The following is a 16,657-nucleotide window of genomic DNA, read 5'->3' as shown; positions in this document are numbered from 1 at the left end:
CGCCATAAAAATTAAATGACCTTCTTGGTTGTACCTTTTTTTTTTAATTTTTTTTTTTATCATATTACATGCACATAAAAAAAAAAAAAAAAAAAAAAAAAAAAAAAAAATTGCATCAGCTGTATCTCTGGCGGAGCTGAATGCGAGACCGAACTTGACCTGACGTCACCTGAGAAAACGATCCATATCCAAATCTGTACATCAAAAGAAGAAAACGAGAAGAAGAAGAAGAAGAAGAAGTGGGATGGTTGTGCTATTATCTGCTTCTTTGGTTCGATTACCCAAACAATTCCCCTGCTTTACTCTCAATTCAGGTTATTCCACTGCTCGACATTACCATTTCTCAACTGGCTCAACCTCCATGTAAATCAATTTCATCTACCTATTTCATGTCATTCCAAGTTACTCAAGTTTTCCACGTCCTTTCTCGTTCAGAATTAATGTTTGTTGAGTCGAATCATATTCGCAGACAAATGGATCTTTTTCAGATCAAATGCATTGGTCAATTATCGTTCATCGAATGCTAACAATTACAAAGCAACCCAGTTGTTGCAACGCTGTTCTTGTGTCGCAATGTGTGCTTCTCATTCCTCTTTGACGACGTCGTCTTTTGGGTCGTACGAGAAATTGAAGACGGTGTGGATTTGGACAAAAAGCAAAGAGGTCATGACGGCCGCCGTGGAGAGAGGAAGGAATACCTTCGTTTTCTCATCCCAGGATCGACAACTCGCCAATGAGTGGTCTTGTAAGCTCCTTATGACCCCCTCTTGTTCTTTTGTATATCTACATTACGATTAGCTTGTGAGCTAATTTTATATATATAATTGTGTGCTCTATGCTTCGTAGATCAAAATAAGTACAAGAAAAAAATTGGGTACATTGCTGTGACCCATGTGAGGATTTTGGTGGTTTTCACTATATTTTTGTCAAAGCATGAGTCATGTTAATTTTGCCAATAATTTTATCCGACTTTTTTAGTTTTTAATTTTGGTTCTGGGTTTTCAGCAATCGCCTTAATAAGTCCTCTGTATATTGAAGAGGGAGGCATTTTTGATGGTGAGAATAGAAGGGTTGCCACAGTTTTTGAGGTTTCAAATCCGCAAGAGTTGCAGCAGCTCCAACCCGCAAATGGGCAGGCAGAGAATGTTGTTATCAATTTGCTAGATTGGCAGGTAGGCCTGTTGCTGACTGCTTAGGATAATTCACATAAAATTTGTTTCTATTTTCTTGAATTGGCCTTCAAGTACTGCATATCAACTACCCATTGTTATTTGTGGAGTTGTTTAAGCTAAGCTAAAAAGAAATCAACTTCCTCAAAAACTGTGGATATCTGTAAAGTCGGAACAATTCATTTCTTAGTAAGAGCATTGAATATTGGAAATCGATGCGAAGTCTTTGCTACTTGGTCCATGACTTAGAAGATACGTGGTATTGTGTGAAGTTATATACTAATTATTGATCTCGTTAAAGATGACAACATGCTGAATCACATTTTCTCTAAACTTGCTTTTGAATTAATCAACAGAATCCTTTTATTACAATGGCTTTGATGGAAACTTCTTAGGTTTCATTTTACATGGCTGTCTTTGTATCCGGAGATAATCTTGCTTTTTTGCGTGTTTCGTTGCTTCTAATCATTGAACCTAGTACACTTTCCATTATACAGTCACACCAGATCATCTACATTATATGGACCATATTCATGGATGTTTTGAGCACAAACATAGTCTATGCTGCACTTTTTGTTTCCAGCACCTTCCACTTAACATATTCCTGTACCTGCCATTTTCAATATAAAGCACTTCTGAATTGATCCCTGATTTTGTGTTTCTAAAGGTAATTCCTGCAGAGAATATTGTTGCTGCATTCCAAGGTTCTCAAAAAACAGTTTTTGCCATCTCAAAAAGTCATTATGGCGCACAAGTCTTCCTTGAGGTATAGTCTAGATGCTCTAAGATTAGGATCGGCAACTGAGCTTCATATGTTCGAAGAGATGCTTCAATTATCAAAATTGTCAATTTGGCTCTATAGGTGATGCATCATGACCTCCTTTCAATATTCATTTTCTGCGTTTGCAGGCTTTGGAACAAGGTCTGGGTGGAGTTATTTTAAAAGTCGAGAATACTGAAGCTGTTTTTCAGCTCAAGGGAATTTGATTTCTGATAGGACTTGTTTCCTTATAAAAAATAACCAATCTTAAAAATTGTTTTGAATGCCGAATAAGCCAATCTTAAAAATTAACACATCAGAATTTTTATCAACCATCATACATAAAATAACATAAAATCTTTCAATTCACAAAGATTCTTTACAACTTTAGCAATTCTTCCACTTCAACAATTAACATAATTAGAACTCATTAGTACATGATATATGTTTTACTAAATTTGAGACATAATGCTAAGAACTTAGTTGATAGCTTTTAAATTTTTAGCAATAACATGCTCCAAAAATGGATATAAATCCATTAAAACACTAAGTCTTATCTACATATTAAAGCTGTTCAAATTTTATTAAAAGTGTTCAGAAGAGGTAGCTCAATTGATTAGAGATCACGCCCCATGAAGTGGAGGTCACTAGTTCAAACTATTATACTTGTCTATTTGACAAACAAGTAAACATTTCAATATCTATTTCTTAGGCACACAACCATCAATATTGATTCATTATCAAGGATGTCCATATTTGCATATTTGTTCAAAATAGTTTCAAACTAACAAGGAAAACCATAAGCCATATAAAATCTGCATCAATCAAGCAACTCGTCTCTTGTTGCATCTAAAATTTCAGCCCTAAATGTTCATCAATACAATCACATTTGCTCAAGTATTACTTCTTTTATTCATGTTTATCAAACTTATTTAAGTTATCTTCAATCACAACCAACATATCAAATCAAATATAACTAAAATAAAGACTTAAACTTCCGTGAAAGTTAGCTAGATCTTAATAAAAGTTTCTAAATTAGCTATGTATGTTAACAAATGCTAATTAATTAAACAGTATTTAAACCTTCTATTACAAATTTTAAGCACTTGGGTTCTTTCCTTTATCCACAAATTCCAGATTTCTCCACTCTCTTTCTATGCTTATCAATACTTAGTTTATAATCTTCAATCACAATTTACTATCGAGTTTATAAGATTACATAATTCTATCAATCAAATTTCACCATTAAATTTTGCCCTTAAGCTAGGGAGGTGGTTTGACCACTTCCAAAAATTTAGGAAGTAGTCGAGCCACTCCAAAACTAGCCTTTGGGACTGGCTGATGCACCCCAAAACTAACCTTTGGAGATGACTAAACCATACACCCTCGCGGCAAGCCTTTGCAAGTTTTCAACCATCCTTTCCAACAACTAATTAAGGGGGTGTTTACTCTATCTCCTTTACTTGGTGGCGGAGTGGTGAGGCCCAATCCCTCCACCCTTTTTTTCTTTCCATTTTTAAAGGCTTTGTTTTTCTATTTGCTTTTTTTTTTTTTTTTTTGGTGTGTGTTTTTATGTGGTATTATTTAAATGACGTATATAGAAAATTAATGTGGTCTCAATTCTCTGAGTTATATTTCTCCAATAAAGGCAATGAAATGATTATCTCAAACCAGCGATTTAATAATTTTTAAACTCTATGGTTATGGAGAGGGTCCTATACAGTCATTTTTAAACCATAAATCTACACACCCATAAAAGATCAAAAGCAACACAAAAACTCAACTGACAAATTATTCAATTTTTTTTTTTATTAGGATTTTTGGCTCTAATATCATTTTAAACTATCACTTATCACAAAAACTTAAGCTAAATTTAGCCATTTAATCATTTCTTTAAAGATTTTGTTAAGAGAAGGAAAAGTATGAGCAAAGAAGGAAAACCAGGGCAACTTTCACTCACCAACCTCAAATTAACTTAGAAAGGAAATTCCAACTAGCAATTATGTCATTCACCTACCAAGCTTGCAGAAAAATGATAACATACTTTTTACAGAAGTGACATCCATGCATGTATAAAATATTCGCGTACAGTTAATAGACTAGACATTTTATCTCTCAATTTTCTTGTAGTCTTTTTTATAGTCCTCTCAAATATAAGGTAGTTTTTAAAATTGTCAATGGATTATTAAAATTTAATAATAATTATTTTAAATTCAATTATAATTTTAAAAATCACATCATATTTAAGAGGCCACCTAAGCTACGTCGTTTTGTCCCTAAAATTCACTGTTCACACAACGCCTCTTTGGCATCGTTTTGACTCCAAAATGACATAACATAGGGTCGTTTTAACAGCCACATGCTCCTAAACATGAGAATTTTTGTAGTGAGGACTCTAGCCCTCTTATATCATTACTCTAAACAGTAACACCCCATCTTGTACTTGACTAGACAACAAGAAATACATAGTTTGTACATAGTTTTCTTTAGATGTTTACCTTCTTTGTTTCCTATCTTTGATTTCTATCAGATATAGTAATAAATTAAAGCAGTATATTTCAGCGTTCAATCATCTGTGAACATCAAGCATGGCATCGGAGGGATGATTAGAGGTCTAAGCACAACACAACATGGGTCCATATATATATATATATTAATTACCAAAACAAAGACCACAAAAAGCACCATTAAAAATTATGTTAATGTCTTGGCAAATTACCATTAAACAATTACAGCGACTCTGATTCAAGCTGGCTAGCTAGCCTAGAAATCGAAACGGATATATATCACATCTTTTTCCCTTTTTAGGTTATCTTACCTTTTATTCCCTTCTTGCTAAGATTCATGGACCAGATATGTACTAATTAAAGGATAAAGAATGAAAAGAAGGCACTACAAAGAAGTAGAATTTCCCATCTTATCTACTATCAAAATGGCTTACATGTATATCTGAATAAAATCAACTAGTTTTATCAAAAACATTTGAAGGGAATCTGCATCCATGTATAGTACTTCCACTGTGCTGACCAAAAAGTTGAAACAAAAGAATGTAAAAATCCTGCCCCACCCATTGCAGATAAGAAGTGACTGCAATAAGGAGTGGTGTAGACCCAGTACCCCTTTGTGCCCACCACTCATCAAGTGACACCTCAACATTTTAGAATAAACCTAAGTTTAAGAAAAAAACACTACCACATCAGATTATTCCACCTAAACCCTAAAAAATCGATTTTATTTTATTTTATTTTTTAAAAAAAATGATTGGGTGGCTGGCGAGCCACCCCATGGGCGGAGGTGGCCGCGCAGGCCACCCTAGAGGGGCTGGGGTGGCGGCAAGCCACCCTTAGCCCTTCCCCATATTCTTAAACAAAAAACAAAAAAAAAAAAAAAAAAAAAAAAAGTTATTCTCTTTGCAGATATATATTATCACTTCATATATTAGATGCTGATTGAAGAATATTCCTCCCGTATTCTGAATTGGATATATACTTAGATAATGAATGAGAGAGAGAGGGAGAGAGAGAGAGTGCTAGAACCCTATATATATATATCAATGTTGCGTTTTAAAGCATGCCAAAGAGCACACTTACCCTACAATCTAAACCTTAAACCCTAATCTACTTCGACCTCCCAAACAAGATGGTTCGTCTGCCAATCCCATTCGGGCCGAAAATCGACTGTAAGGGTGCTGTGCCCTTCAGCAGAGAGCAGATAACGTTAATATTCAAGAAGCAGGACAAAAACAAGGATGGCAAACTTTCGCAGGATGAGGTGAAGGCAGCCTTCGTAGAGTTGAAAGCATTTTGGCCTTGGTTTCGCGCTGTGCAAGGGTTCCCGCATGGTGACAACAACGGCGATAAGTTCATCAATATTGACGATCAGGAGCTGGAAAACCTCGTTGAGTACACCCTAAAATGCGGGTTTATTAATAAATAGATGCTTATGTGTAATTGCAACGTACGGTGTACGTGCTGCATGCATGTAATCTTTATGTATGTGTGACAACCTTAGGCACTGCTTTTTTTGTGTGATGAATAAGAAAGCAGGTGCCGATGTAGTCCCTTTATCTGCAGACTAAAACTGTATATATATATATTAGTAACCTGCATGTAGTCCATCATTGTAACTAGCAAGAGCTCTCTCTCTCTTGCAAACTATAATCGGAAAAGAGATCGAGTTAATGATCTCCAATTTCAAAATATTACCACACTTTTGGTTAATATTTTGAAATTTATTTATATATAATTCGTTACTGTGTTTTGGATTTTTATGAAAAGGCATTCAATTACCAATCTATTGTAGTACTTAACCGTTAACTGATTTAACAGATTGTAATTATTTAAAATAAATAACCGCCTCAACCAATTAGGGTTACAATTAAGAGCGAATAACAACAACAGGTTGTCAACATCTACTGATCTACCACATAAATATCTTTTTTTCGCGTAAATTTGGTCATACGTATGGCAACTTTTCTTTTCTTTCTTTTTTTTTTAGCTTTATTTGTTTTCTTTGCTAAGTGGTTGTTGCATGGTCCTTAGACAAAAGAAAACACCAAAAAAAAAAAAAAAAAATGTTTTGAAGTTATTTTTCTATTTGAATAGTCATTAAAAAAAAAAAAAAAAAGATTAATGTAATGTAAAAAATAAAAATATTGAAAGTTAAATTCAGGCTTTTGTGACGTGTGTACAGTAAGTACCATGGGTTTCAAAACGTCACCAAATGGTGACGTGTCAATGAGTAAAATGTCACTAAAAAAATTTAATGACATGTTAATATTTACACGTCATGATTAATTAGTGACGTATGAACAATGACATGTCACTAATTAGGGCGGTGTGAATGTTCATATGTCACTAATTGATTTTTTTTTTTTTTCTTCTTTAAAGGAAAGAGGGAAAAAAGTTTAAAATTCAATTAGTGATGTGTAAACATTCACACGTCCACTAATTGAATTTTTATTTTTTCTTTCTTCTTTAAAGGAAAGAGGGAAAGAAGAGTTTAAAATTCAATTAGTGACATGTGAATGATTCACACGTCACTAATTAGTCATGTGTAAACATTCACACGTCACTAAGTGAATTTTGTTTTGTTTTTTTTTTTTCTTCTTTAAAAGAACTCAACGAAAAAATTAAAATTAAATTAGTGACGTGTTATTTATTTTTTTTTTGAAGAAATTAGTGACGTGTTATTACTGTGCACACGTCACTTATTTAAATTAATTAATTAATTTTTTTTGTTTTTGTTGAGTTCTGGTCTAGGTTTCCAAAGAGAATCAGATCGATTGATGAAGAAGAAGAAGAGGGAACCAAACTGGCGATTTAGAGAAGAAGATCTGAGGGAGACAAAGAGGGACAACAAGATTGATGAATAAGAAGAAGTTATCATTTATTTATTTTTTTCAATTTTTTTTTTATATATTTTTTTATTTTGTTTTTTTGGGTCTAATGCTCCGTTTGGCGACTAGGAAAATGAGCTTATGGGTATTTTTTTTTTTCCCCTTAAATCTTTATGGTTATTTTATGTTGTATATTATTTCTCCTTCAATTTGATTCTAGGTTTGTTGGATGGAAGAAAAAAAAAAAAAAAAAAAAGAAGACGGAAGAAACAAGAAGAAAGAAAAAAGAATATATATATATATATATATATATATATATATATATATATGGAAAAAAAGAAATATATATATAAAAAATTATTATTATTATTAATTTTTTTAATTTTTTAAATGTTAGCGACGTTTTTACTGTTTACATGTCACCAATTAGTGACGTGCGATCAAATCCACACGTCACTAATTCCCGGTGTAGACTACAGTTTTTTTTTTACGTGTCACTCACGTCGCTATTGACACGTCACCACACCAGTAGTGACGTTTTTTTGGACTAAAAAATCAGTACTAGTAAGTCATTAAAATGCAAAATTTTTGTGGTGAGTAAACGAGGTCTTGAGTTAAAAGTAAAGAAAGTTATGTATTAATATAGAAAAAATAAATAAAAGGATTGTCAAAGCCATGTCAACGAAAAAAATTATTATTATTATTATTATTTTTTTAAAAAAAAAGGCGCGACTAGTACAAATACAATTTTTCTTTCTGTTTAAATAGTATATTTTTTTCTAAGCAGTTTAAATGGTATTAAGAATTGAATAATGTGATATATATAAACTAAATAATGGCTTCCACATGACCACAGTAAACCAGTCCAGTAACAAAGAAGATGACGAATGACGATGCATATCTCTATGTGATGCTGATGTCCACCTCTCACATCTTTTCCCATGGCACTGAACGCTGCCATTGATGATTGAGCTCAACTTATTCGACATAATTGCTAGTCGAGATGCTTACATGTTGCCCTCTGAGATTTCTTCTCAGCTTCCCACAAAAACCCCCGATGCCCTTTTTCTGCTCGATCGCATGCTCTATTTACTTGCTAGCTACTCGCTTCTTACTTGCTCTATGCGCACCTGCAAAGATGGTTGAGAGACTCTATGGACTCTCGCCGGCTGGAAAATTCTACGTTCAAAATGAAGATGGCGGCCACCGAAACTTAGGAGAGGTTTGGTATGTATATATGCAACTATTGAACATGGAATATGAGTAAAAGTTATTAGTATTATTGCTTCGTGTAAGTACGTATACATATCTTTTTTAAACTATTATTTCATTGTAAATGTCGATCTCTCTTAAATTATCAATTGTGTCAATATTTCTTTGAAACTATCAAAAATATTAATGAACCCTTACAATGTGAGCAAAAAGATTATAAAAAAAAATTCATAATTTTCTCTAATAAGACAAATTTATCATTATAAATTTGAAAAAATAATAATAATTAAAAAAGTGAAATTGTTTTTTTTTTGTAAAAAAAAAAAAAAAAAAAAAAAAAAAAAAAAAAAAACCAAGAGAGTGGTTGAACCACCTTCAATGGCTAAGGGGTGGTTCGCCCACCCCTAGATATGGCCGAAGGAGGTGGTCGACGAAGCACTCCTAAGAATCTATGGGATGGTTCAACTACCCATAGGCCGGCCAGAGGGGATGGTTTCAAATTTGTTTTTAGTTTTTAGTTTTTTTTTTAATAATTTTAAGATTTTTTATATATATATATATATATTTTGCCATTGGGGGCATTAACATTTTTTGGTAGTTTATGGCGATTTTAACAATTAAATGATAGTTTGAGGAAGGATATGTGTACCTTTTCTCTTTATTTACCTAAATAGGAAAATATTGAAATCCAAAAATAAATAAAAATACGAATAATATTATTTGCACACAATTTATGGATATCATTGTAAACATCATTCTATTGATTTTTTTTTGAAGGGAAAAATATTGTACTACACTACAAAAAACAAATTTTTTTTGACTAGAGATTTCTGACGTTTTATGGTGTTTGACGCGTGTAGATTGTTAGAAACATAGGTGACAGGAAAAAATTTTCCTAACGCGTCAATGGGTAGAACGTCAGAATTTTTTGACGTTCTACTGTCTCACACGTCAGAAAATTCAAAAATTAAATAAAAATTAATTTTTTTTTTCAATTAAAAAATTTATTAATTTAAATTAATTTTCAATTAAATTATTATTATTTTTTTTGGAATTAATCCTCTGCACGGCAGCTCCCTCACGCTACCGTGCAAATCTGTGTTTCATGGTGCAAATCTGCACCATGGTGCAGAGATCTCTGCACCATGAAACACATTTCTATGGTGCAGAGATCTAGATCTCAATTTTCTCTCTCTCTCTCTCTCTTCTTTTCTCCAGCTCTCACTTTTCTCTCTCTCTCTTCTAATTTTCTTATTTCTCTTCTTCTTCCTCCTCTTCTTCTTCTTCTTCTCTTCTCCTTTTTTTTTTTTCCTTCTTCTTCTCTTCTCCCTTTCTTTTTCTTCTCCTTCTGAAGAAATTTCTTCTATCTGCCGTGGAGAGAAGGGAGAATATTGAGAGAGGAGAGAGAGAGAGTGTGGGAAAAATAAATGAGGAGGGAAGAATAAAAAGAGGAAAAAAGTTGAGGGAAAATAAGAAGAGGAAAAATTTTCAAAATTTCGGCCATTTTATTTTCTGACGCGCTAAATTTAGTGTGTCAAGAATAAAAAGAGGAAAAAAGTTGAGGGAAAATAAGAAGAGGAAAAATTTTCAAAATTTCGGCCATTTTATTTTCTGACGCACCAAATTGGCGCGTCAGAAAATAAAATGCCACGTCAAAAAATGCTGACGTGGCTAAACTCTTGTACTGTTTGCCACGTTAGAAAATAGCAATTTTTTTGTAGTGCTAGTTCATGTGGTTTGATCTTTTATCAAATTACTCTATGACGTTCAAAACTAATATAAAACTCATGCAATTAAATGTGGGTTTCAATTAGATCTGCTTTAGTAAAAAGGTCAAATGTCAAGTTTTGGATGGAGGCAATCTTGGTGGCATTGAAAAGTTGATTCAAAGGCCTACAAAGTCATGTTTCATGAAATTTTGCTAATTTCAACGTTTATTGGGTCAAAATATGCTATGAAAAGGAAACTAAAAACTTGGATAGAAGTTTACATTCCATGTTCAATTCGAACGAAACTTAAGACAAGCTGAGATTTTTTTACCAGTTAGAACATGTAAGTGGCTCAGTTCAAGCTAGCTGCGACAATTTTTGTTAGGCAAATTATTTTAGTATGATACTAGGTTTAGGGTTTTATATACTATAAATACATGTTATTGGTGACTTAAGAACATAGTTTTCATATATTTTGGTTGATTATCAATAAAAAATACTATGAGGGTGCTTTTCTTTTATATCTGGCCTACATCCAATCTTTGGTCAACTCTTAGTTTTGAAAAGAGTTGTAATTCTTGTGTTTGATATTTTTGTTGACCCACTACATCGCGCAACATAAGTTGGTATTAGAGCGCAATAACTTTCCTACCATAGTGCGAAGAAGAGGCAAAGGAATAAACAAATTAAATATGCAAGCTTTGGTGTTGTGCAAGAACGTGAAGAAATAACACGTGAGGAGCAATTGATGACTTGGGGGCAACAGATGGAGGTGTCGATTACATATTGGTTTAAGCGACATTGAGCAAAATATGATGATCAAGTTGCTGCACTAGTTGCACAATTTGCTCAAAGGGCGTTGCTAACGTTCTTTGTTGTCAAAAAAATCTATGTTTTGTGGATGAGGATGACGAATTTACCTTTAGTGAGGTGCGATCCCAATGGAGAAAGGTACAGTTTGATGTACAGAGTCCGTGGTGTGCTGCCTTGACCATTCACTAACCTCAAATCCATCTATCATTCATGTTATGTGGAGGAGGAAGATGAATTTTTTGATGAAACATTCCAAGAAGAATAGTTCGTTGATAAAATGTTCAAATATAGAAATGTTCATAAAAATGTTGAATATCCTTCATTATGTTCCATGGATTGGTATTCTCTACCAATCTAGCTATGTCACCGATGTAATAATGAAGATCTTGTGGGATTTTTTTATTCTGTGATCAAGAAAATCGGTTGGTTGATGTAAGTCTCTTGGATGATATATAGTACATAAAATTCTTGTTTAAACATAAAATCTTCTTCACTACATAAAATTGATCAAAATAATTATTATGACAAAAGATTATCTACCCCAAAGAAATCCACAAAATTGATTTCTTCAACACTCAAATCAAACTTTTCAATTTTAAGGCTCGCATCTAACTCATGATGTATATATAGTACTCTCATCAACATATACATATATATATATATATATATATATATATATATATATATATATATATATAGGGAAAATTACAGTTTATCCTCCAAAGTTGACAGTGTTTTTCAATTCGAACATCAAAGTTTCAATTTTTGCAATTCATTCCCACAAAGTTTCAATTTTTCTCAATTTGACCAATATTAACCCAAAATTTCCATATTGCCCCTGATTTATATTTTTATATATATTTTTTTATTTTTTATGAAAAAAAAAAAAAAATTGAGGTGCAAAAATGGCTAGATGGACAAAGGGGTGGCTACGGCCACCCTTAATTTTTTTTTTTTTTTTTAATTTTTTACAAAAAATAAAAATTAGGGGCAATATAGGAAGTTTTGGATACAATTGGTCAAATTGCAAAAATTTGAAACTTTGGGGGGGTGGATTGCAAAAATTGAAACTTTCGTGTTCGAATTGAAATACGCTGTCAACTTTAGGATGGTAAACTGTAATTTTCCCATATATATATATATATATATATATAAATGTTGATGAGAGTACTATATATACATCATGAGTTAGATGCGAGCCTTAAAATTGAAAAGTTTGATTTGAGTGTTGAAGAAATCAATTTTGTGGATTTCTTTGGGATTATCATAATAATTATTTTGATCAATTTTATGTAGTGGAGAAGAATTTTATGTTTAAACAGGAACTTATCGTTGATCCATTTTTGGGAGATATTCAAGGCGCGTGAGCGAGAGAAGATGGATATCAACTGAGTGAAGAAATAGTTATTTAAATCTTGTAAACTTTTCACAATATTGATCATCAAAATCTTGTGGTGATGAGTGGAATGATATTTCTTTTTGGTTATTACATTGGTTGGCATTTGAAGTGCAAGAGATGGAAGACACTAGTTGGTCATACAAAGGATCGAGGTAAGAACCATCAGAATTGGAGGACGAATTCTCTCTAACTTGGGGAGAATGATGGATGACAAGCTTTAATTGGACATATTTTACTAAAAATGTCATATTTCCAGTTTTTCTTATCCTACTTTGAACCTTTGATTGACCCTTAGTTTTGAAAAGTGTTTTGATTATTGTGTTTGTTGCTTTTGCGATACCACTATGTCGGGCTACATAAAAAATTGACTATTAAGATTTAATATGTTATCAAATCACTCCCTCCGTCCCACTTCCATTTACTTTTATGGCGGAATTTCATAACATATACAATAGTTTTGTGATGTGTGTATATATTGCACAATCAGCTTCATCCATATATTGTCACATCATTAGAAAGTCCACGTCATAAAATACCATGTCGGGATCATGTAAAAAAAAGGAACCGAGGAAGGGTTACTGGTGTCTCTTTTTCATTTTGGGATCCCAACTAGACTATCATTTGGCAAATTGCTTGGACTAACCATCTCTCTAGAAGATAAAGAAGAAGCCCCTAAATATTAGCCAATTAAAATTGTGAGTGCATAGTGTCTCTTCGTAGCATATATATTCTCTCTCTATGACAATTTGTATTTTGTCCATTCATTTCTATGCGACACAAGTCATTCTGCTCGAGTCTTTTTCCTTTTTCTTTTTAATGAATTTGATGTTGAAGAGTGAGAGAACAATTTCAGTACTCATTGCTTTTTTCTCATTTCCCTCCTCTTTGGTCAGTGCCCAATCTGTTGGTAGTTATGTTCCCTCTAACGTGGTAAAGTTAGTTGATGGTGGGTGTTTTCTGGTCTTGTGGTATCTCTGAAGATGCATTCCTAGTCAAATAGTCGGGCTTTGTGTCTGTTTATGTTGTTTTAGTGAGGTTGTTTGTGCTCGATCGTTTTATCTAGCTTGTTGAAATATATATGAAATATAAAAATATTAAAATATTAAAGAGAAAGAAAAGAGAGCGGAAGTAGAGAGAGACGTATGGGTTATATCTTGTATATCCAATATATCAAACAATATTACATAATTTTCTATTTATAGAGAGACAATGAGTAATAATCAAGAAACCCTAAAGTAAACATAAACTAATTAAGGAAGAGAATAAAACTTACAAGGAAATATAATAAAGGAGAATAAAAATATTTTAACATAAAGAGAAATAACTTATTAAAGAAAATATTAAAAAATCTAATTTATAAAATATAAAATATTCTAACATCCGCCCTCAAACTCAAGGTGTAAGCTTGAGTTTGGAAAAGATAATGAATTAAAGGCATCCAAAATTGATGGTTGGATCAAAGCAATGCCGGCGAAAAAAGCTGAAAGTGACGGCCAGAGAGATACCGGAGAGCGAAGACAAGTCGCTAAAAGAATCCGGTGAAGGGCCAAGCCGCAACTAAAAATGAGGCTGGAGAATGAAAACTAGCCATTAAAAATCATGTGAAGGGCCAAACCACAGTGTGCCAAGATTCGCCAACAAGAAAGACGAGAAAGGCTGAAAGTGACGGCCGGAGAAATATCGGAGAACGGAGACAAGCTGCTAAAAGAATCCGGTGAAGGGCCAAGCCGCAATTGACAATGAGGCCGGAGAACAGAAACTAGCTGTTACCGCATTGTGTCAAGATTTGCCAATGAAAAGAGTCATGGATCACAACAATATTGGGAGATCGTCAAAAGAGAATGCCATAAAACACTTAAAAAAAAACCGTCATAATACTTTTATTGAAAGCCATAGAAACTGGCTATGGTACTATGTTGAAATGTATACGAAATATAAAAATAGTAAAATATTAAAGAGAAAAAAAAGAGAGCGGAAGCAAAGAGAGACATATGGGCTACATCTTTTATATCCAATATATCAAACAATGTTATATAATTGTCTATTTATAAAGAGATATTGAGTAGTGATCAAGAAACCCTAAAGTATACCTAAACTAATTAAGGAAGAGAATAAAACTTATAAGGAAATATAATAACCGAGAATAAAAATATTTTAACATAAAGAGAAATAACTTATTAAGGAAAATATTAATAAACCTAATTTAGAAAATATAAAATATTCCAACGTAGCTTTTTTTTCAAGCTGTGTAAGTTTGGAATGTTAGGTGGTCTTGTTGTTTTGCTGTCATGTTGGAGGAGATATGTTCGTGAGTGTTTCAAAAGGTGTTGCAATTATTATAAAGGCATGTTAATTAACGATTTGTGTACGTAACACTTGAAAGTAGCTGGTCATGGCTTCACTAAAAAAAAAAAAAAAAAAAAAAAAAATTCACAAAATCTCTCTAAACTTTCAATTTTTTGCAATGTTCCCCTCTCCTAGAATTGTTCGTTAAACATTGTTAAAATTTCTACAATACCCTCTTTTATATACAAAATAAAATAAAAATTAAAAAATTGCAAAGATTTAGGTGTAGGTAGTTTTGCAAATTCTGACCAACACCTGAATCTTTGCAAATTTTTATTTTATTTTATTTTATAATATAATAATAAAAAAAAAAACAGAGTTATTTTGAAATTTTTTACAAGATATAACGAAAAATCTTAACCGAGGACATTGTAAAAGAATTAAAAGTTTGATGCATAAATTAAAAGTTTTTAGACTTTAAGAAGTAGAGTTTCAAAACGCCTGAAAGTTGACCAACGTTTGGTTGCCAATAAATGTTTTGTATGAACAACTCACAAGATATCATATATATGTAAGCTTGTAATTAACCTTTGTGTGTGTTGTGTGCTCGTACTTGCTATATTTCAATTGCTAATAAACGTATTGTGTCCATGATCATGTCGTGCATCTTATAGTAATGAAGGGTGATTAAATTGAATAAGATTCTTGATAGTTTAAGATACTTGTGGGACGCAATATATGCATGCAGCAATTTAACAAATTTCTTAAGAAACCGAGTTTATCATCCATGATAATACCATGTTATTACACCTTGTCCAAGAAAGATTTTGAGGATTCTGAAGGTTTGGACAAAGAATCGTCTATAAATCCTATTTTGTTCTTTGTTGTTAGAGTCATGAGAAATCGAGAGAAGAATTTGGAGAAGATGATCTATTTCTCTCATTAATGAAGTTTGATACTTATACTCGAGTAACCAACAAGCAACAAAAAAATAAAGAAACTGAAATAACATAACAACAAAATAGGTTATCAACATAATTTCATTTGAATTACAATTTTGTTTTATTAAATAAAGTTGTTGTTTTTTTTTCAGAATTTTATTAGAATATATATATAGGAATATCATTATTTACATGTGCATATTATCCTATATATACATGTAGTCCTTAAGTTATATTTCATATGATTTAGGTTCATATGGTTTAGGTGTGATAATGAGATTATCACACAAAATATTTAAATCATAAACCTTGTAACTTACAAATTATAGTTCACAGTCAGTAATGAAATTTGGCAATATTCCATATGATAAGAGTATAACATATCATCACGATGAATCAATGATCTGTCTTAATCATGGAAGTTAAGACTTCTAAATTCTAATTGATATGTTGGTGTGATTATCTTACACTGAACGGATTACGTGAAATTTTGGTATTTTTCTTTGGGATTCTCTCATTTCTCAAAAGAATAGGAAATAAAGTATTGTCTCTTATGTTAAAGTAAATGATTAAGTGATTAAATTTATCTTTTCCTATCAATTTAAGCTTTTAGGATAGCTGTTAATTTAACATGGTATCAGAGCCAAAGGTCATAGGATCGAACCTTGACTTTGTCAAATGACCTCAATTTAAATTAAATATTTCACAAGTTGAGCCCCACCTACTAAAAAGGGAGTTTGAACATGAGGGAGAATGTTAAAATAAATAATTAAGTTATTAAATTTACATATTCCTATCAGCTTAAACTTTGAGATAATTTAACATCTTGATATGGTAGAAGTTGAAAATCATCTAATAGCTCATACTTTGGCTAAGATATTTTGGCATCGTTGGTTGTTGCATGAGATAGACTAATTTTTGTCCACTCCCACACCTATGTTATGGGATAACAAAAGTATTATTAAAATTGCAAGTAATGATATATTATATAAACAAATAAATGTCATTTTGTTCAACATCACATACAATA

The 16,657-nt window shown here is 32.2% G+C and overlaps 1 protein-coding gene across 1 annotated transcript; it reads left to right on the top strand.

Moving 5' to 3' along the window:
- Positions 1 to 511: 511 nt before the first annotated feature.
- LOC132185123 (uncharacterized) lies at positions 512 to 2,097 on the top strand. The gene is made up of 3 exons (XM_088518681.1): positions 512 to 745; positions 1,006 to 1,172; positions 1,837 to 2,097. Exons 1-3 carry the CDS (start codon positions 574 to 576, stop codon positions 1,939 to 1,941), a joined length of 444 nt encoding a protein of 147 aa, XP_088374807.1. The 5' UTR covers positions 512 to 573; the 3' UTR covers positions 1,942 to 2,097.
- The last annotated feature ends 14,560 nt before the right edge of the window (positions 2,098 to 16,657 follow it).

Source organism: Corylus avellana, chromosome 7, assembly GCF_965113065.1.
Source record: "Corylus avellana chromosome 7, dhCorAvel1.hap1.2, whole genome shotgun sequence".
Classification (NCBI taxonomy): Eukaryota; Viridiplantae; Streptophyta; class Magnoliopsida; order Fagales; family Betulaceae; genus Corylus; species Corylus avellana.
Note: the sequence above shows the minus strand (reverse complement) of the source record. Positions and strands in the feature narration are given on the sequence as shown.